Source organism: Anser brachyrhynchus (genome assembly GCF_964034855.1).
Source record: "Anser brachyrhynchus genome assembly, chromosome: 1".
Classification (NCBI taxonomy): Eukaryota; Metazoa; Chordata; class Aves; order Anseriformes; family Anatidae; genus Anser; species Anser brachyrhynchus.
The window spans coordinates 212953538-212976229 of NC_137694.1; the positions used below are offsets into that span (position 1 = coordinate 212953538).

The following is a 22692-nucleotide window of genomic DNA, read 5'->3' on the forward strand; positions in this document are numbered from 1 at the left end:
GTGGGGCAACATCCACTACCCAGGTCTACAGACTTCCCTTAGCAAAGAAAAAGGCTGTACAGGGAGGGGGGATGCAGAAAGGTGCAGAGATGCCAAAGATCTAGCAGACAAGCATCCCCACTGCACCCAGCTTGATTGGCCAGCCAGAGACAACCCACGCTCTTGCAGCAGCTGGCCTTGGCCCTCTGCTCTTTCTCTTCTGCAAGGACACTTAAGACAAGCTGGGAAACAAACCAGACCCTCCTTACCCATGTCCCAGGCTCTGCCTCACTCTCAGAGCTCTGTGCCTGGCAGCCCTGGGCTTTGAGAAAAATGCCTGGAGGTGGCATTGCCCTCTGACAGCCGGACCTACCAGACCCTGTGGCACAGGATTTGCATTAGCATCTACAGACACAGCAGGAAGATTAAAACCGCTCGCTGTCTGCAAGGTCCTGCTCCACCTCTGGCTCTTTGCAGCTCAGCTCAGTAGAAAACAGCTTCTTCCCCCTGACCGCAGCATCACTGCCCACGGCTCTTTCACCAGCTGGGAGCTCAGTGTGGAGAACAAAGCTGGAGGACGGAGCCAGGAGGGAGGCAGCTGGGCCAGGCCCGGGTGAAGTGGAGTTCAGGCCTCGTCAGCCACAGCTCCTCCCAGCAGCAGCGCTGGGGCCTCGGCTCCCGTGAGCGAGAAGCACAGGAACGTTGCATGCGCGCCAAGGAAAGGGCCCAGCTGGGGGCTGCAAACAGCTCCTTCCTACGGGCAGGGCCCCCAACCTGAGCCACCACCAGACCCTCAGAGACGGATGAACAACCAGAGTGAGCACAGAGACTGCTGGGCTAGGGAAGAAGGAATAAAGTGGGAAGAGGTAGGACCTCGTTATGCTCTCACCCCAGGAAGGGGAGGCAGCACCTGAGGGAGCCCCTTGCTGGTTCTCCTGCCTGGCATCCACAGCCCACCCCAGGGAGGGGAGGCAGCACCTGCGATATTCCCCCGACAGCCCTCCTTCCCCAAGGCCTGTGGGCCCTTTGCAAGGGGATGCCAAGGAAGAGAAGCTGAGTGCACATCGACAACAAGCACAGTGCTCCCTTCAGAGGGGATTTGCTCCCCAGCCATACAGCAGCTGCTGGAAGAAGTGCCATGGAACAAGATCTCCCTCCCTGCTCCAGATGCAGAGCACTCAGAGACACAGGTGCCATGACAGCAGCCTGGCTACGTTGGGGAACTGTCCCCACCTGCCACCCCCTCTGTTCAACCTCCTCCCTCCACCTTGCCTCAGCTCCCTTTGCTGTGTCCTCCTTGCTCCTGCAGCAGCAACAGCATCTTGGACATGCCAGGAGCTCCTGGCCTGAGGAAGCTTTGGCTCAGGGGTTCAGAGCAGGGCATGGCTGGCTGCAGAGGGCTCATGAAGTAGGCTGGGATGGAGCCACTGAGTGGAAGTGGTCACTGTGTGCAGCACAGGCTGAGTATCTGGTTGGCAGGGCCACAGGTGAGGTGCAGCATGAGGGCCTCAAGTCTGGATGCGATGACTATAAACCTGCATCATTCAGATCAGAATCCATCTAGAGCCCCAGATAACAAGCTGAGGCTGTCAGGGAGCAACAGAAGGGTGTTAAGTCAGAGCTAAATGACAAAGACAGGTAGCAGTTGGAGTTGTTCATATGAGAGTATAAATCTGACCTGTCATAAGACAGACACCTACAGGGGAAGTTATCTGGAACTCCAGCTTTCTGCCACAGGAGCTGGGTGGGGTTTTGGGAACAGGAGAAACAGATGACCTCTCACTATCGTACAATACAGTACCATCTCCCTGCCTGCTCCCCAGTACCCAGAGCCATCTCCCTTTAGGAATGCCTGATGGAGCCAGAGTTTGGCAACAGAGGCAAACCTAGCTGTAGAGCCAATGCACGGGATCCTAAGAAAAGTTCCCCATTCATGTGTATCTATCATTCTACCTCCCTGTCCTGTTTTGATGGCTTCTCAAGAAGCAGGGAAGAGGTCTAGCACAAACACTTCGTGCACAAGCCCACATAGTGTCCAAGAGAGGTTGTGTCACTGCTATACCAGCTCTGGAGACTTGTGTCTGGTCCTTGTCTCACTTGGAGGTGTGGTGCTAAACCAGAGTCTAGAGAAAAGCCACAGGAACAGCAAAACAGCCAAAGGAGCAGCTAAGCATGTTAGCTCAGTGTGGGGCTGCTGTACAATTCACATGGTGTCTCTGCCACTGTATGGAGAGGGCACAGGACTGTACCCAGTGACCCCGGCCCAAGCCCTCCTGCCTGCAGACTGCTGATGCCCTCTGCCTGCCTCCTGTGGGATGGGGCTGGCTGCTTGCCTGTAGCTAGACCATGCTTGTGGGGCCTGACAGCCCCTGAAGGCCAGCACGACGCTGTCTCTGGCAGGGGCTGCTGCTGCCTGGGCACTTCTCCAAGTGGCAGTGCAGGGTTTGATCAGTCACTAGGTATGACAGACACCACAGTCCATCAGGCATGCACAGCTGGGATCCATGGCTGCAGACTGCAGAGCACAGGCAATCTGGGACACACTGCACATTTTTATCTGTGAGGTTAATTAACCACCAAAATGGCTCAGCAAGGCCTGTGGCAAATTCACCACTCCTGGAAATTTTTAAACCAAGTCTGGACGTTTTTCTAGGAACTTTGCTGAAAGCTAATCCAGAGCAGCCCCAGGCTCTCTATTTAGTGCCCACCCAAAATCTTGGAACAGCTGGATTTACTGTAACTTACTTAGGAGGCTCCTGACTTTTGCCTGAGAAACAAGAGGAAAATGGGGTCAGCCTGTCTATGGGAGAGCCCAGGAAACCCTCCACTTGGGGTTGTGCAAGGCCTGCTGCTTGAACGTGTGTCTGCAGGAGTCAGAGCTCTGAGCGTGAGTGGATCCTCTGCAGCAGCCCTGCCTTCGACTTTGAATATGCTGCAGAGCCAAGACTGGCTCTTCCCAGGAGGAGTTTATGTGGGAGGAGAAAGGAGAGGAGAAGGCTGCAGCTGGGAACAAGACACCTGCATGAACTTGCAGGGGCACTGTGTGAGTATGGGAAATACACTAACCCGCAGGATCACAACACCAATATGAGGTCCCTGCATGAGCTCACAGGATCACTGTGCTTTTGTCCAAGACACTTGTGTGTCCCCATGTGCATAAAAGACACCTGCATGTGCTCAGAGGGTCGGCCTGAAGATAAGAGATGTGGACAAAGCTGTGGGGTCACTTCACCTGTAGAGAACACCTGCACAAGCTTGCAGGATCACCATGGTTACACTAGGCACAATGTGTAGAGCCAAAGTGCATGCTGTGTTTCTGTCCAAGACTACAGAATGTGCAGCTACAACCCTATATGCTAAGAAGAGATAGTGTCCCCTTCAGGTATTTACAGACACTGATGAGATTCCCGAGCTTTCTCTTCTCCGGGCTGAACAGTGCCGGCTCTCTCAACCTCTCCTCATATCAGAGAAGGTGCAGTCCCTTCAGCATCTTTATGTCCACCAGGCCCCCCAGGTCCATTTCTGTCAGGCAGCATTCTACCTGGGGGGCTCCCAGCATGTCCTGGTGCCTGGACTTGTTCCTCCCCAGCGGCAGGACTCTGCACTTCTTGATGAACCCCATGATGTTTCTGTCATCCCATTTCTCCAGCCAGTCCAGGTCCCTCTGGAGGGCAGCACAACCCCCTGGTGTATCCGCCACCCCTCTCAGTTTTGTGCCATCTGCAGACTTGCTGAGGTTACACTCTGCCCCATCACCCAGATCATTAATGACGATGTTAAACAGGACAATACTCAGACATACAGTTTGATTTTTGGGTGGTCCTGTGTGAAGCCAGGATTTGCACTCAGTGATCCTTGTGGGTGATGGTGCCAAACTGTAGCTATTTTGTTTTAACATTTCACATTTTTGTGTGTTTTTCAATTAGCACATTTCTCCTGCTAACATGCCTTTTACATACCAGTATTCACATGACTGTTGTGATATTCCTAGGTCTGAGTATAGAGTATCTGGCCAAACACTTAATATTCACAGTTCGGCCTGCATACAGACTTGAGAACACGTTCAGCCTTTTTACTGTGGTCACACACAACCCCTGTAGATGCTGAGGTGCTGTCTGATGCACAAAATGTCCTGCTGGGGTTGTCTGTAAGGCCTTGCTGCCCATTCAGCTGCTGTCAGCATTTGAGTGCCTTCGTCCCTTCTCTCCCATCCTGCTTTGGAACACGGCAGCAGAACTGATGAACAACTACCCATACTGAACATTTTGTCTCCAAAGTCTGCAGTGAAATGCAGAATCCCTTAAAGGTACTGTTTGTTTGAGGCCCTGAGGTCAGTCTCCAGCCCCCAGTCTCCAACTGGATCTCCAGGCTGTCTAATTCCTTCAGTAGCACTAGGATGCTTGTCAGTGTTTCAGGTTGGTCCACCATATTGAAGAGGCATACTCTCCCTTGCTTCCTCCTGCCTCTTCTGCCTTTTGCTTCACTTATGTAGGAAGCAAAATCTTAATTTCTCCTCCATCAGCTTTTCCTCTGCAACCCAGCTTTTGGTCTGTGCTGCTGCACAGTGTGTTGTTGGGGGTAGTTTACCAGGGAGTATTTTCTCTCTTTGGCTACCTATCACCTGGAACTCTCAACATGTGCCAGCAAGAAGAAGCTTTACCCTTGCAGGATGCCAGGATGGGAAAGAGTGCTATGAAGAATGGCCCCTGGGAATGCTGGAACTGTGAGAACACCCAAGACAGACCATGTGTTATACAAAAAAGAAGTTTAGGACGTGCTAGAGATAGGCGAAGGCCGAGTACAGGTAGTCAGTGATGCCGAAAATGCACTGCAGGAGAGACAGCCTGCAGGCAAGGTTAAGGGAACAGAAAATGAGCACGGGAACATGTGCATATTCTGCTGTGTGACACTGGTAAGTAGACGCTATGTGAGATGTAATATACTGAATCACTGCTGTTGGCAGCGGGCATGTTTATGTGTCTGGGAGATGCAGATTCTGTTGGAAAAACCTCCTCCTGGGAATCTGTGCCTGTTGCTGTTCCCCACAGGACCTCAGCATGCTGTGACTTCTGCTGTGGGCTATGAACAGAAGTGGGGACAACTGCAGACCCCCATGGTGGGTCATGCATGTGCGGTGAGTCACCATCCCATGAGGTCTTTAAAAGACGTTTAGATTTAGAGCTTAGTGATATGGTTTAGTGGAGGACTTGTTAGTGTTAGGTGAGAACTGGACTCAGTTGGACTCAGTGATCTTGGAGGTCTCTTCCAACCTAGATGATTCTGCCATTCTGTGATTCTGTGATTCTGTGTGATAGGATGCTGTACGTCTTCAGCTTGTCACAAGGCTCCTGCCTTCTTGTAGCAATGCAGGTATGTGAGGAAAAAACAGCTAGTCCTGCAAACCCCTGTCCACTAGATTAACAGGCATCTGGGGACTGTGTTGCTGGAGCGCTCCCAAATGCCTTGCATTTGCCCAGCCCAGTGGACACAAGGAAGGAGTGCACAGGAGGCTGCACAGCCGGACAGTCCTCATGGGGAAAGGCTTTTCCTAGATCCAGCCTGAAACTCGTATTTCCACCTCTGCCAGTGGGCTCTCATTCGCCAGGGCTGTGGTGCTCCACTTGGCCCCCGCCTCCAGGCATAGCACAGCTCATGAGCCACCGGTCTCTGAGCCCAACCATACAGAAATGTACTTCTTACCCACCTGGTTGTGCAGCTCTCCAAGCCATAACCTTCTCCTTGGAAGAAGGTGTCAAAATCCTTGTTAAAGTCAAGGCAGTCATCGTCCACTGCTCTCCCTTCACCAACAGATCCAGGCCATGAACCACAGAAAGCAAACAGACTGCTCAGTCATGATTTAGTCTTGCTCAGTTTTTGCTGGCTGTTGCTTTCCCAGTTTCCTCTGTGTGGCCAAACACGTGCTCCAAGAGGACTAATTCCATGATTTTTCCAGAGACCGAAGTGATGCTGACAACAGGGTAGGCTCTCCAGATAATCCCTTTGGCCTTTTTTTGAAGCTGGGGTGCTTTTCCTTCAGTTGTCAGGGATCTCCCCTGGTCTCCACCACATTTGAAAGAGCAGTTCTGCAAGTCCATTTCTGCTAGCACCCTTTGATGCAGCCTGTTGGGTCCCATGGATTCATACGGGTCAAGGTCACTGAAGAAATACTGACTCAATCCTAAACCCTGTCAAGAAGCTCTCCGAACCCTTTCAATAAGCATGAATGGCCTGAGAGGGCTTGTTGGTGAAGACTAAGATAAAGGAGGCACTGAGTGTCTCAGTCTGCTGTCACTAAATCACCCGCCCCATTCAGCAGTAAGTCCTTATTTAGCCTCCTGCTACCAATATAGTGGTAGAAGCTATTCTTACTACCCTCAATTTTCCTCACAAGTCTCACCTGAGGTTTAGCTTTCTTGATATGACCCCTATACGCCCAGGCAATGTTTATAAACTCTTCCTTTGTAGCTTGCCTCTGTGTCTACCTTCCACACGCTGCCTTTTTGCAGCTTAGCCCAAAGGTTTCCGCTTAGCCAAAGCAGTCTCCCGACATGTATCCTTGTTTTCCTGAGTGCTGGGATGGACTGTTCTTGTGCTTGGAAGATGATTTCCTAAAGGCTTACCAGCTTTCCTGAGCTCCTTTGGTCTTCAGACCTGCTTCCCATGAGAACCCTTCCACCGAACACGTCCCTGTAGAAGCTGAGGTCTTGCTTGAAGTCCTTGGTCTGTACTACTCTCCTTCCTCACTCCGTTTAGGATCCTGAAGATTACTATTTCATGGTCGCCTGAGCCAAGGCTACCACTGATTACCACATCCTCAGGCAGTTCTTCCTTGTTAGTGAACAGCAGGTCCAACTGTGTCTCACCCCGTGTTGGCCTGGGAAATTGAAGTTCTTTGTGAGAGCCGGGGTCTATGATCCAGAGACTTCCCTCAGGTACTGCCACCTCCTTGGCACACTGTACCAGCCTCAACTCAGACTTCTTGGATTAGCATTGATGTCTTTGTGTTTAAAGCGTGTGGTGGATTTTTCTCTGTGAATGTGGGTATTTACTTTTTTAATTTACACAGTTTGATATCACAGTACCCAGAAGTAAGGAATTCCAGAGCAGAGTGCATTTTTCTTGAACTCTGCACTGCTGGAAAGCAATCAGCTCTGGCTGGCCCTGAAACAGGGTGCTGCCAGCATACCCTGACAGTTTGGGACCATGCTGAGCTGGCTGCCCTGCAAGGTGGGTGGCAGACATGAAAAGAGGCCAGGAGTGCCCCAAGCTGGTGCTGGATCTGTACATCCCTCACAGAACTGTGAGGCAGCACTGGATGGCTGGGGAGGTACCCTGGATAAGGGGTGGTGGAGGAAGATGGCAATACAGCGAGGTGATGGAGGTATCACTGTGGGTGACAACAGAAAGGTGCCAATGATAGCATCCATGGGAGCATCTGTGTGGGGCCTAGGATATAGTGGAACAGTATGGGGCACAAGAGGCAGATAAGGATGGGGTATGCTGTAGGACATGGGAGAGGTGTATTAGCCTGTTGCAGACTAGACCTGGCCATGGCTAGCACAGTGTGCAGGGGGGGGACACCGGTGCACCCTGGGCTGAGAGAAGGCTGGGTGAAGGCTGGGTTGTTCCAGTAGCATGCTGTAGGCAGAATGAGAGAACAAGGCATGGAGGAAGTGTAGCAGAAATAATGCTATGTCTGCTGCACACAACTACAACAGGTTACAGAGAAATACCATGTTGCAGCCAAGCACATCTTAACAAAACCCAAAGACAAGTGGGAGCACTGGCACTGCATTGCTCAGAAGCCCTGGCTTCATTCTGGACCACAGCAGGATGGGTCTCAAATCTCCCTCTATCTTCAAGAGCAAGGAGTTGATTGCTGACAGAAACATTTCCCATACACAATAGCAGGATGCATTCATTAGCTCCTCATGGCAAAGGATTTCCCTTTAGAGAATGGTATTCTACAGGCTAGAACAGGAGAGCTGCAAGTTGGAAAACTCTCTTTGAGCATGTGGCTGTTTTGTCCAGGGAGGAGGTGGGTTGTCTAGTCCACTCACCAGTACCAATAAAGAAAGAGTTTCTGAGAACTGCCACCTCTTAGTCTTAAAAGAGCACAATCAGACTCCGAGGTAGTAGCAGTAATGAAAAATAGATCTACAGGAATGGATCACAAAATCAGCAAAATGGGGCTTAACCAGGGTCATGTCCAGCACTTGCACGGAGGCAGGGAAGTGCCTACAAAGCACCATTATGGAGAAATCTCCCAAACTATTTCTATGCTGGGATGCTTCTCTTAAGTGCCTGTACACTAACGCACACAGTATGGGCACAAAAAAACAACATGTTGAGTTAGATGTGTGTGTACAATTGCAGGGCTATTACTATGTTGGGATCATGGAGACATGCTGGGATGGTTCCCGTGACTGAAGTGTTGCAATGGAGGGATACAGGCGCTTTACGAAGGACAGGCTGGGAAGATGGGGAGGGGTCATTGCTCTTTGTATGGGAGAGCAGTTAGAGTGCATGGAGCTTTGCCTGGAGATGGATGAAGAGCCAGATGAGAATTTATGGGTTAAGATTAAAGGGAGGGACTGGAAAAGTGATGCTATAGTGGGTGTCTGCTACAGGCCACTTGACCAGGAAGAACAAGCAGATGAGATCTCTGTAGACAGATAGGAGGGGCAGGACCCTCATGGGGGACTTCAACCACCTAACTTACGACACCAAGTTAGGTGCATGTGTCGATCTGCTCGAGGGTAGGAAGGCTCCGCAGGATGATCTGGATAGGCTGGACCGATGGGCTGAGGGCAACTGTGTGAAGTTCAACAAGGCCATGTGCCGGGTCCTGCACTTGGGGCGCAACAACTCCAAGCAGCGCTACAGGCTGGGAGATGAGTGGTTGGAAAGCTGCCTGGCAGAGAAGGACCTGGGAGTATTGGTTGATAGTCGGCTGAATATGAGCCAGCAGTGTGCTCAGGTGGCCAAGAAGGCCAATGACATCCTGGCTTGTATCAGAAATAATGTGGCCAGCAGGACTATGGAAGTGATTGTCCCTCTGTATTCAGCTCTGGTGAGGCCGCACCTCGAGTACTGTGTTCAGTTTTGGGCCCCTCGCTACAAGAAGGACATGGAGGTGCTCGGGCGAGTCCAGAGAAGGGCAACGAAGCTGGTGTGGGGTCTGGAGAACAAGTCTTAAGAGGAGCGGCTGAGGGAGCTGGGATTGTTCAGCCTGGAGAAGAGGAGGCTCAGGGGAGACCTTATCGCTCTCTACAGGTACCTTAAAGGAGGCTGTAGCGAGGTGGGGGTTGGTCTATTCTCCCACGTGCCCGGTGATAGGATGAGGGGGAATGGGCTAAAGTTGCGCCAGGGGAGGTTTAGGTTGGATATTAGGAAGAACTTTACCGAAAGGGCTGTTGGAATTGGGCTGCCCAGGGAAGTGGTTGAGTCACCATCCCTGGAGGTCTTTAAAAGATGTTTAGATGTAGAGCTTAGCGATATGGTTTAGTGGAGGACTTGTTAGTGTTAGGTCAGAGGTTGGACTCGGTGATCTTGGAGGTCTCTTCCAACCTAGATGATTCTGTCATTCTGTGAATATCTGCTGGAGGGACAACCCAGCAGGGCATACATAATCCAGGAGGTTCCTAGAGTGTGTTAGTGATAACTTCCTTCTCCAAGCAATAGAGAAGCCAATGAGGAGAGGTGCTCCACTGGAGCTCATCCGCACCAAGGAGGGGCATGTTGGGAATGGGAAGATCAAAGTCAGCCTTGGCTGCAGTGACCAGGAGATGGTGGCGTACGAGATCCGTAGGGCAACGAGGAGGGCGCACTGCACGTTCACTACCCTGGACTTCAGGAGAACAGACTTTGGCTTCTTCAAGGACTTGCTCAGAAGAGCCCTGTGGGATGTGGCCCTGGAGAGGAGTGGACCCCAGGAAAGCTGGTTAGAATTCAAGGATCACCTCCTTCAGGCTCAAGAGCAGCCCATTCCAACAGCCAGGAAGCCAGGCAAAAATGCCAGGGGACCTGCATGGATGATTGAGGAGCTCCTGGCCAAACTCAAACATAAAAAGGAGGCCTACAGAGGCTGGGAGCAAGGACGGATAACCTGGGAGGAACACGGCAGTATTGCCTGAGCAGCCAGGGATGTGGTTAGGAAAACTAAAGCCCAGGTAGACCTGAATCTGGCCAGGGGTGTTGAAAAGAACATGAAGGGCTTCTATGAGTACTTTGGTGATAAAAGCAAGGCCAGGGAAAATGTGGGCCTGTTGTTGAATGAGTTGGGGACCTGATGACAGAGGACAAGAAAAAGGCTGAGGTACTGAAGCTCTTCTTTGCCTCACTCTTCACCGGGAAGATGGGCCTTCGTGAATCCCAGGTCCCTGAGACCAGAGGGGAAATCTGGAGCAAGGAGGATGTACCCTTGGTGGAAGAGGATATGGTCAGGGAACACTTAAGCTCACCGGACACGTAGAAGTCTCCAGGTCCTGACGGGATACCCCCACAAATGCTGAGGGAGCTGGCTAGTGTTATTGCGTGGCCATTCTCAATAATCCTTGATCAATCATGGCAACTGGGAGAAGTGCCTGAAGACTGGAGGAAAGAAAATGCCAGTCCTGTCTTCAAGAAGGGCAAGGAGAACCTGGGTAATTAGAGGCGGTCAGCCTCACCTTGATCCCGGGAAAGGTGCTGGAGCCACTCATCCTGGAAACCACTTCTAGGCACATGAAGGGCAAGAATATCATCAGGAGCAGTCAGCATGGATTCACCAAGGGAAACTCATGCTTGACCAACTTGATAAGCTTCTATGACGAAGTGACTGGCCTGATAGATGAGGGGAATGCAGCGGATATAGTCTGCCTAGACTTCAGTAAAGCGTTTGACGCTGTGCTCCATATGATCCTTGCAGACAACCTGGTGATGTATGGGCTGGATGGGCAGACAGTGAGGCAGATCGAAAACAGGCTGAACGACAGGACACAGAGTGCAGTGGTCAGTGGCGCAAGTACGGTCAGTAGTCAGCGGGCTAGTTGGAAGCCAGTAACGAGTCCTGGGGGTCAATACCATGTCCAGTCCTGTTTAATATCTTCATTAATGATCTGGGTGATGGGGCAGAGTGTAACCTCAGCAAGTCTGCAGATGGCACAAAACTGAGAGGGGTGGCGGATACACCAGGGGGTTGTGCTGCCCTCCAGAGGGACCTGGACTGGCTGGAGAAATGGGATGACAGAAACGTCATGGGGTTCATCAAGAAGTGCAGAGTCCTGCCGCTGGGGAGGAACAAGTCCAGGCACCAGGACATGCTGGGAGCCCCCCAGGTAGAATGCTGCCTGACAGAAATGGACCTGGGGGGCCTGGTGGACATAAAGATGCTGAAGGGACTGCACCTTCTCTGATATGAGGAGAGGTTGAGAGAGCCGGCACTGTTCAGCCCGGAGAAGAGAAAGCTCGGGAATCTCATCAGTGTCTGTAAATACCTGAAGGAAGGGTGCAAAGATGTTGGAGCCAGGCTCTTTTCTGTGGTGCCTGGTGCCAGGACAAGAGGCAGTGGACACAAGCTGGAGCACAGGAGGTTCTGTCTGAACATCAGGAAGCATTTCTTTACAGGGCACGTGACTGAGCACGGTCACAGGTTGCCCATAGGCATCGTGGAGTCAGGATTTTGGGCAGCCAGCTCTGAGTAGCCCTGCTTGAGCAGGGAGATTGGATTAGATGATTACAAGAGGTCCCTTCCAACCTCAGCCTTCGTCATTCTGTGATCTGCAGCCAAAGGCCCTTCTGAACATCCCAGAACTCCAGTCAGCTTTAGTCCTTCTGAAAGAGCGGCTCTGCTCCATCAGCCCTGCACACAGCCCTGGGACCACTGTGCAGCAGCATCTGCTACCTGACTCTTCTTTCCTGTTTGGTTCAAAACTTTGCTTGTGTACCCTGCAGCCACTTGTCAAGAGCAGCTGGGCAAAAGGGTACCCGTGAGACTAATGCAGTCAAAGTAGCAGCAGTGGATGGAAAAGAGCAGCAAGATGTTGCAGGGTTAGGGAGAAAGAAATCACAGCACAAATCTCAGGGAGCTATGACTGCTTTGAGCAAAGGACGGCAGATGCTGGGAAGGTGTGCCTCTCCACACCGCATGAAGAATTGGCAGGACAAACATGGCCATTGAAGCTTTGAGGTCTTGTTATTTCACCATCCTCCTACTACCCTGGCAAGACAAGATGCAAGGAAGTGGAACCAAGGCACCACAAAGCTCTTAGGTTCTTCCAGAGCAAAGGACGGATGGAGAAGCAAAGCCGCACACTGGAGTCCTCAGCTGCCTCACCTGGAGTCAAGGCTTTTCCCTCCCACAGATCCATCTAGAGGGCAACACCAGAGCCCCTTGAACACAGCCATCTTTGTCCTCCCAGACTTACTACTGACCCCTCTACTCCCCTATGCAGTCCACAGTGCATGAAAAGGATGGAGTGCTTCTCAGCAGCCATTCTCTGGCTATCCTCCTGATCTCCAGCAAGCACAGTCAGCAGGCAGGGAGCTCATCTGGAGCCCTGCCCCGGCTGGATCTCTGCTACGCACATGTTACGCTGTGGCTTTGGCAAACATCTGGCTCTGGGCTCCCGCCCCTCAGAGTGACGGCTCTTGGTGGGAGAGGAGGGGAGGCTGGCGCCAGTGTGGTCAACGATCCCACGCACGGCTCCCTTTGCCTGAGTGTGTGCCAGGCGTCCTGCCCTCCCCAGCCCTGGCACAGCTGCTGACCAGCTAAAAGCAGCCAGGGAGCGGCCACGGCTGCTATTTCAGGAGCTGTCTCTGGCTCCCGGGTTGCATCTCAGCCTCCAGAATACTCAGGCCTCAGGGGAGTGTGTGGGGTCAGGGTTCGGCCCTTGTGATTGTCCAGCACGCGTGGCGGAGCCGAGGGTCAGACCCTGAGGCTGTGGGGTGTGCCACGTCCAGGGAGACCCCTCTGCACAGCTGCAGTCACTGCATGCCTGCACCGCTGGCTCCTGCAGCCCAGCGGCTACAGGACATGGTGAGGCTCTGGCTGGCAGCTCCACAGCCACAGCCAAGGCATGGGCAGATGCAGGGCTGCTGTATCCATACACAGATAGGTATGGAGCACAAGGGCAGATTGTGACATCCAAAAATTGAAAGTGATGGGGCAAAGCCCTTGGTTTTGAGGAGGAAGGGAAGCAGTTTAATCAAAGACACTGGCAGGGCGATAAGACTGTGGTGGAGGGTGAGGCTGGGCAACTGGCTACAGGAACCTGAGGGTGAGTACAAACTTTCTGGGAGTCCCAGTACCTCCAGGAGCAGGGGCAAAGTAAGGAGCAGAAAGAGTAGGAGAAAGGCTCACACACAAACACCCAGATGTCTGCTCTGTTAGAGCAGCAAGGAGTTACAGGGCACTGGGAACCTCAGCAGAGCAGGGGAGTTTGGGCATTGAGCAGGGAGGGCAGAAGTCACGACCCTGCAAAGGAAGAGTGCTCAAGGGAGCTCGAGTGGGGCAGCAGCAGTGCAGGGTAGGAAGTGACCTGCTGGAGGGCACTGATGCCAAGGACTCCAGAGAAGGGTGCTGAGCTGAGCTTTGGCTGCACAAAGCTCAGCTAGCGAGAGCTTACAGAGTGGGTCTGCACAGCAGGATGGGGCATGACGATGCAAGACATGCAGGTGATACTGGAGCTTGGGGCAGCAGAGTAGGGAGCAGGACAAGCAGGGGTATACCAGGCAGGAATGGGGAGCAGGAAGAGGCTGGGGTGCCTGCCCCACGGCCATGCCCATGTGGGAGAGCACTGTCAGTAAGATCTGCCCTGGGGGCAAAACAGCGAGGGTCCCTGGGGGGCAGATGACAGCAGCTGGCAGCAGCCAAGGGGTGTGGAAGAACAGGAGGGAGCAGAGACTGAGGGAAGGGGAGGGGGAGTATGCTGGCAGGCTGGGGCTCCGGGAGGGGAGGAGCAGTGCCGGGCACTTTGGGGGATCAGTGTGCACAGGTGTGGGGCTGTGGGCAGCATGGAGGAGGGAGGGTGTGAACAAGGACTATAGGAGGAAGGGGAGTTCTAGGGGGGCTGGGGCCAAGCAGAGGTGAGGGAAGAGGGGCAGCTGTGAGGGGGCTGGAGATCAGCGCAGAGGAAGGAGGGAGCTGTGGAGGGGGCTGGGGGAGGAGCAGAGTATGGGGGGAGAGGAGCGCAAGGGGCTGGGGCCTCTCGGCTGCAGTGGAAAAGCTGCTGCAGCTCCAGGGGAAATGCTACTTGAATTAATCATGGCGCTGGCTGCTGTGCCAAGCCCAGGAGGAGGCTGCTGGCAGCGCAAGGAAATAACTTTCACAGGAATTTGGAACAAATGCAGCTCTTCTGGCGGTAACAACAGCACTCACCTCCCCCACAACCTCCCCATGTACCAGCATCTCCCCCATGTCCCCAGTCCCTCTATACCCCCAGATTCGCTCTCCCAGCCCGCTCTCCCAGAAGCATGATGCACTCCCTCTCCTCATGCTGATCCCTAAGGAGCTCACAGGCATCTCCCGATCTTGTCTCGGGAAACTTGTCTTCTTGTTTCAGAGCAGGAGGAGGCCTGTTCTATGTCGTGCAAAGGTCTGAAAATAGGTTAATGCTAAATCCCTTGTCCCAAGAAAATGAATGAATGTAACGATGTCCTTCCACCACTCTCTCTGGCAGCAAAGTCAGTGAGTTATTAGTCCTCCTGCTGCTCCAGTCCCAATGTGTGGCTACTCTCTGTGTCCTCTCACAGCTGTCCCCTTCAGTACCATAACTGATGCATCAGGATTATCCCTCAGGACTCTCTTTTTGTAATACAGCTCCTGCAGCCTGATCTAGCTCAGAGCACTTCATGCAGGTCATGGTGCAGCCCCAGAGGCTGTCCCAGTGCTGTGCATGCAGCATAGCCAGTCCCACAGAATCACAAATCAGTACTCAAACTTAAAAGCTCATCAGACCTGTCCTCAAAATTTTAAGATATGGATATACGTTGCATGTGTTGCTGGTCAGCTTTTGATTGGTGATGTTCTTCTTCCCCAACAATTGTGTGTATGGGTGCAAGGGAAATATGTAAACCCTGACTCCAAAATCATTAATATTGGATCTATGCAAGAATCAATAATCCACCATCTCATCTCATTCACATTTCAGTCAAATCAGCCACCTCTCACAACATGGAGGCTACACAGCTCTCTCTGTGCTTTACAGTGGCTGCTAGAGGACAGACAATACTTGATTTAGCATGAAAAGTTAGAAAGGCCCAGAAAGACAATATCTGACCATGCATGCAGCTTGCTGGTACAAAGTCAATCCAACAGAATATTTAAAGCAAATTTAAGCCAGCAGGGTGAATTTATACCAGAACAGTGCTTTGCATCATAGCACTTGAATGTGGTCCGATGAGCCCTAAAGCATCTATACTATCAACTCATGGCCACAGAGAAACAGAGACAACCAATTATTGACTATCCCTTGCTCTCTTGCCTGACGTTGCTGTGTCCACTGATTCCCTGGGCTCCTTCTCTACTGGCATTTCTCTCTCTGAGACTTGAACTGTGAGTTTGCTGTTTCCTTTGGTTAGGGCTTATGCAGAGTCTGCTACCGTGAGACCTGGCCCATGATAAACACAAGTAATAAACAAAGATGTTATGAGATTCCTTTTTTCTCTGGAGCTCAGGCCAGCAACCTGTTCTGCTCAGCCCTGTTCGTACACCAAACACAAAGACCAACCTGGAAGAGCGGACGGGGTGTGCGGGCATGCAGGAGACCTGCAGCTAGTCTCTCCTGGTCACTCACATTGACTCCACACTTTCCCATCATTCTGTCCTGCCCACAGAGAGCAGATATCAACATCTGAAAATAGACCTGGTCCTCCCAAGGTTTCTTGCTTAGAAATATGGTGGTCCAATGGAGAACCAAACCCTTTTTCTCGTGCTGGCCTTGGCAGCTGTGTCCTGCACATCATGCTGGCAGTGCCTGCCCATGGTCTGGGCTCTTGTGAGTATTACACGGGTCTGGACCAAATCCAGACCTCACCACATACCCTTTCACCTCCTGAGGCAGGACAAGCCCTGATGCTTGGAGGTCACAGACAGATGGAGTCAAGCAGGGGGCACACAGGGGCTGACATGAGCAACCCCATGGGACATGGTGCCGGCTGCTGGCCACTGTTGACCCCAATGGCTCCTCGGAAGACTCTTCTGGGGGAGGGGTGGCTTGAACTGGCAGGACAGCCTCGAGACCCAGGCTCCCCACCCCAGATTTGCCCAGCTCCCCGACATGGCCCACTCCAGCCACGGCCCGGTGCCTAGCCGGCAGCCTGGCCAGCCTCCTTTCCCATCCTCTCACGTTTCCCGGCTCAGAGGAAGCAGCAGCAGATGTGTGAGCTGTTTGCTTTGTGCTGGGGCCACGCGGGAGTTACCTGCGCTCAGCCCAGACGCACTGCTTCCAAACGAAACATGAGGGCTGAGCCAAGACCATCGAAATCTGGCCAAACCCTCAGTTGCTGCTGGCCTCCGGGCCAGCGCCTCCCCCTGTGCTGTGCAAGCCGGGCTGGCCCCCACGCTGTGCCAGTCCTCACCGTGGCCAGGCCCCGCACACCCAAAGAGCTTCTTCATGCCATCCCTGTGGCTCTGCGCCACCCCAGCTCCTCTGTGGATCCCGCTCTCCCTCCTGCCTCTCCCCATGCTTGTGGCCAGGAGCCCAGCTGCCATCACCAATTGCATTTCCAGAACACCTTCCTGCCCAGCAAGCAGCACTGAGCCGGATGGCACAGAGGAGAGGGGAAGTCCCCGTAGGGCTGCTGCAGCCAAGATGTCCCTGTGCACACCTGGGGCCTCCACACTCACCAGAGCTGCTTCACTCCTGCCCTGGCCCTGAGCCCACTCCCACCATTGGCCCCTGCCCCATCTCTATCCCCAGCCCTGGCCCTGACCCCACCCCACCCACCTGGGACAAGGCAGCGTGTTGCCCTGCACAGACCTTCAGAGTCATACAAATGGCATCACTGCTGTGCACCCACAGAACCTGATAGAGGTGCACGAACCCTTCAGGCCTCACCTGAGACCTCTTACTGCTCGAAGGCTGATGCAGCGTGTGCATCTCAGTTCAAATTCCGGAGATGCTGCTTCCAAGGTAATATAACAATAGCAATCACGCACAATTAATGTTAATATTCACAACTAGCCTTTCAAACACTGATGAACTTCACCTAATCATCTCACAGGGGTAGAGAGAAGTTAGCAGCTTCCTACAGATTTGACCCTTGTTCCTGAGCACCATTTCTAGTATCCTGGCCTGCAAGGCTGCTCCACCCTTGTGCCAGCAACGCCTTGTACAGTGGGGCACAATGTTAGCTGATGCCAAAGAAGTGCTTTGCACAAAGGAATTCCTTGAAATTTGCCCACAATATCAGCGATATCACTCAGTACTTGCATGCAGAAAGGGTGTAACGCTGTTCTGCCCCATTTCCCACTCACATTGAGTAGGGATTTCTCTGTTCTAGCATTCCTGCTGCCATCAGGACCTATCTAAGCCATGAAAACTGCACTAAAAATCCTTCAGTGGCAGGTCTCCCATCCCAAACCTCTCATAGCCTTGGCTGTGCCCTCCTCAAAATCAACTCCTGACAGTTGTACCTACCTGTAAGAAGCAGGTCCCAACAGGGGTGTTCTCCTTCAGGGACACATTGTAGAAATTACTCCTGAACACTGGCTCATTGTCATTGACATCCTGCAGGGCCACATGCACCACGGCTGAGGAAGAGAGGGCAGGAGTTCCCCTGTCCGTGGCCAGCACTGTCAGCTGAGGTTGAGGATCCTTCTCATAATCCAGTGGAGCAGCAGTAGTGATGATACCTGTAGCAGGATCAATGGCAAACCAGCTGGAGTGGGTGTCATGGCCATGCATGATACTGTACCGCACCTCCCCATTGGGACCCTGGTCTTTGTCTCGAGCTGTCACTTGCAGGACAAAGCTGCCTGGGTACACAACCTCAGGAATGCTCTGTTTGTACTCCTGTTGGTCAAAGAGTGGAGGGTTGTCATTGATATCCACCACCTGCAGCACAAAGGTTGATTCTGCCCGGAGTGGAGGTGTTCCTGAATCAGTAGCTGTCACCCGCAAATCGTAGGAGTCTCTTTCTTCACGATCCAGAAGCTGGTCCACACAGATAAGGTAGATGATGTTGTCCTTGGTAGTGAGGGCAAACTTACCATCCCCTCCCTCCAGTGTGACATTGACATTGGAGTATTCACCATAATCTGGGTCAGAAACAGAGATACGGGCCACATACTGTCCGGGCTGGGCTCCCTCAGAGATCTGAGGGGAGCCATCTTCACTCAGAAAGATGATAGTCATGGTGGGCTGGTTGTCATTGTAGTCACGCACATGAATAGTGACAAAAGCTGTAGTGACCTCAGGATGGACAGCCTTATCCCGTGCCTGTACCACCAGCTCATGTACCTTCCTGACTTCATAGTCCAGACCCTTGTTGAGCTTGATGACTCCAGTTCGGGAGTCAATGGTGAAGTACTGGTCAGGATCACTCTGTCGACGGTTGATCTCATAAACCACATCCCCATTTTCTCCTTCATCTGCGTCAGAGGCAAAGACCTGAAGGATGCTGCTGCCAGGTTTCAAATTCTCTGATATAAGAGTATGATAGCGGCTCTGGTTGAAGGTAGGAGCATTGTCATTGATGTCCTGGATAGATATATCCAGCATCATCTGGGTGCTCCTGGGAGGGGAGCCACCATCATAGGCTTCCAAAAGCAAGGAGTATGATGATTGGTTCTCCCGATCTAAGACATTGCTGACCACCAGATCCAAATACAAGACCCCATTGGGTCCTCGCCGTGTTTCCAAGCGGAAGGCCTGCCCCACATTGTCACCCTTAATCACATAGCCTTGGGTATTCAGCAGGCCACTGTCAGCATCAAAGGCTGGGTCCAAGGGAAATCTGCTGCCAATGGGTGTGTGCTCTGGAATCTGGAAGGTGCTGTGTTGCTTGGGAAAGGCTGGAGCATGATCATTGATGTCATTAACTTGGATATTCACTTCTACTGTGATGCCCTCTGGAGTAACAGCAATGAAGCTGTAACGGTCCCGGGTCTCTCGGTCCAGGACACGGGCTGTTTTGATGATACCCGTGTTCTCATCTATTCCCAAGTCAGTGGCAACACCACTGCCCTCCTGTGCTGATATAAAATACATGTAGGCACTGGTACCGGGTGGCAGGCCAGCACTGATGTCCCCAATGATGGTGCCAGCTGGCTGCTCCTCATCTATTTGTAGATCCAGGGTACCCAGGACGGCAGAGCCCTTCCCTGCTCTCAGGCCCCCAAGGATTAGCAGCTCCAGCAGAAGCATGGCTGACCCCTTCATCTGCTCCATTACTAGGGACTTGCAGAGCAGAAGGTTGCTCGATCTTCTTTGCAGTGTGCTTTAATCCTGCAAGGAATGCAGACCAGAGGCTGGTTAAGAGGGAGCAGCAAAGGAAGGACAAAAGAAAAACATGGGGAGGGAAAGCCTACCAGGTATCTCCTGCCTGATTGCTCTCTATCACTTATCCCTCATGAGATAAAAAAGTGTTAGAGCAGAGGGTGCCCAGAATGAAGGCCTGGGATAGCGCCTTAAGTCAGATAAGCAGAGCACACCTGACCTCTTGCTGAGGTTACTAGCTGGTACCCTATCACATAAGCTATTTTCTACACAGCCAAGCATTCTTCCCAACCACCAGCTCTCCCGGCAACACCGCAGCCAGCTGCCCTACAGCAGAGGGTTCCTGTGCCTTTAACAGCTGAATGTTTCCTGTGAGGCTGAGAAAGGCTGTCTGCAAGACCACAGAGATTTTTGGACAAGCAGCAGCCTAGCACCTCTCCATACTGAAAAATAAAATCTTAAACTGGGAGAGAGCCCAACAAGTGACCCTGCTGAATCCCCCCTCTCCAGTAGCATGCTTTTCAGGACAACAGGGATTTTGGCTCAAAAAAATGTGAAGTGCAAATCGGGTGTCCCTAGAAGGGAGCAGCAGAACTGGAGTGGGCTTACATCCAGTGAACAATAAATCAGAATGGCTCTATTGCAAAGGACATACCCACAGCTGGGAATGCCCAGGATAAAATCCTGTCCTCCTAGGGCAGACAGGGCCCATTGTTTGGCCTGGCACAGAGATCTGTGGATGCCCCAAGCTGGTACCATGGAGGGTGGTGGTGGTACAGTAGGAACGCAGCAACTCCCTCTGAACTGCCAGCTGCTCTGGCTCCTTCCCCGTCCCACACCCTCCCCTGCTCACTCTCCTCCTTTGTCTCCTTCTCACTGCTCCTTGCTCATTCTGGCTCCTTCACTCCATTTCCCCCTGCTGTAGCTTCATTTCACTGCAGCAGTGGGGGAGGGACGAGCAGGGAGGAGCAGCTCCCTGCAGCAACACCACTACTGGACACGCTGGACACACTCCCAGTGCCCAAAGGCAGTCAGCCCCCAAGGGCTCTGCCCACCCTCCCTGCGAGTAGCCAAAGCAACTCAGCAGTCAAGGAGCTTGCGAAGAACACCAGCCCCAGTGCTGCTTTTAGCCCCCGGTAAACGAGGCTTAGTGGTCTGCAGGGATGGCGGCAGCATGAGCTCACACTTGGACTCTCTTGAAAGCATTTGCTGCTGGTCCCATAACCACACTCAGGAGCCGCTCATGTCAGACATAGGACGGCAGGAACCTCCCTGTCTTGGGGGACGGAGGTGGCTGATACTGCCTTAGTTTAGGGACTAAGAATGGCAGCCCTTGGTCTACAGAACCCTACAGCAGTGTTAACCCTTTCCAGGGCATGTAGTATGGTTATTCCTTGGTCTTCTTTTCCACCTCAGGACATCAGTTTAGGCTGATTTTTCCTGTGGAAATCTTGGGTTAGTGACAGAAATAAAATTTTTAAAAAGTGTTTTCTTCATATAAAGAAGTATCTGTTTACTTCAATGGGCTATACGAACTAGAAACCTATGTATACACCCGGTGCCTGACATCATCCATGGCAAGTAAAGCCATGCACTGTTCTTGCACCTAGCAAACATGAATCCTCATTATCGTTCAGGAGCAGAAGTAAAAAAAAGTTACATGTACTTGTGGGCTACCAGCTGGTGACCTGCACCAATTCAGTGGTCCTGGACAGGTTCATCTCTTTCTATTGGAATTAATTAAATTTCTACAGCTGAAGGGGTAACTAAACACATCCAGAACTGGAGGAATGGGGCCCAAGTTTGCTTCTGTGATGAAACTGCATCATCCTAACTGTGACCCAGTTGCCCAGGTCATGGGAAGGTTCAAGGCAGAGGGCTCAAAGCCTTGACAGGTGAGTAGATGAAAACTTAAGGAAAAGAAGGGTAGAAAAACTAGTAGACAGACATACAGAGAGGCAATGAGGCGATCTCAGTGGCTGAGGACAGGAGTAAGCTGAAAGGTCTTGGATAGTGCCCAGCACAGATCAGGGCACAGATATGGGAACCAAAAAAAAAAAAATGGTTTGATTATTGATATGGCTCTTGGGAAGCAGAAGGGAGTGCAGTGTGGCTTTGTGGGCTGCTTGCATGGGGGCAGGGAAACTGGTAAAGTCAATCTGGGGAGTGCAAAGATCAGCTGAGAGCACTGGGACAACCGAGGAACAGAGACTAGGGTTCTTGGGGTGAGGAACAAGCGTTCTTGGGGTGATGAAAGTCTGCGTGAACTTCTCCCTTTCTATCCTCCCTGGATGCATATGGGTAGGTTCAGAGCCTAGCTACCTGTTAGGCAAAAGACAAAACTGCAGGTTGCCAGATTGCACGAGTCCATGGTACTAACAGCCCTCTGTTCCTATGAAGTTTGCAGGCTTGGGTCGGCAAGGAAGACAGACGGCAGTGACCTCAGTGCATGCAGAGTCACCAAATCCAAACAGCTGCTTCCAATTAGCAGATAGCTCAGTGTTAGGGGCTGGCTCAACTGGTCCAGGCCCAGCCTGTGTAATGTGAGCCAGACTGCCCTGCTCCCTCTCTGTCCCTCCCACCATTGGGCACTGAGTTCCCTAGTAACAATTGGCAGCAGAAGCCTCTGAAGAAAACTGTTAGCATCACAATCTGTCCAGGGAGGAGGTTGGGGTCCAGAGCCAAGTAAGGAGGCTGACAGGAGGGGTGCTGCAGTATACAGAGGCATCCCCCGGCCTAGAGCTGATATGCCAGGGCACCAGGAGAGCCAAGCCTAGGCTTACGAGATGTCACATTTAGAAAAAAAAAATATAAGGAATTACAGAAGGGCCAATGCATACATCCCTGTCTGCCTACCAGTGGCATCGGATCTCATGTCAGCCATGAGGATGGGAAAGCAGGCCTACACTGGCCCCAGCAGAGAAGCTAGAAATGCGCCCACGGTGCATGCCACAAACAGATGTCAGAGCGCTTGCTGTGCAAAAGCTCCATCAAAGCTGCAGATGCTGCTGATGCCATACCCAAAGCCTCACATGAGAGGCCATGACTCATATAATGATGTTTTTGAGACTCCAGTCCAGATCAGGAAGGATGCAGAAGCCTGTTTAATCTTTGCTGAGTACCACTCCGCTATCCTGGAACATGTTCTTCTCTTCTACATTCACACAGGTCTCTCTGAAGACTTTCAGATTCTCTGCCCTCAGAGATCGACACAGTCCAGCCTCACTTGCATTGCAGCCCAAGGCTAACAACTCACTTTCAACCTCTATTGTCTACCATGACCTACAGTTAA

General features: G+C 52.2%; 1 protein-coding gene across 4 annotated transcripts in view; it reads right to left on the reverse strand.

The window, feature by feature from the left end:
• The window catches only part of DCHS1 (dachsous cadherin-related 1), an 86456-nt gene that overhangs the window by 30683 nt on the left and 33081 nt on the right, over positions 1-22692 (reverse strand). For all 4 annotated transcript variants that reach the window (XM_080567792.1, XM_080567793.1, XM_080567794.1 and 1 more), the window contains one exon: positions 17601-19409. In XM_080567792.1, coding sequence (XP_080423918.1) covers positions 17601-19352 — 1752 coding nt within the window. In that variant the 5' untranslated portion in view covers positions 19353-19409. The remainder of the gene's footprint in view (positions 1-17600; positions 19410-22692) is intronic.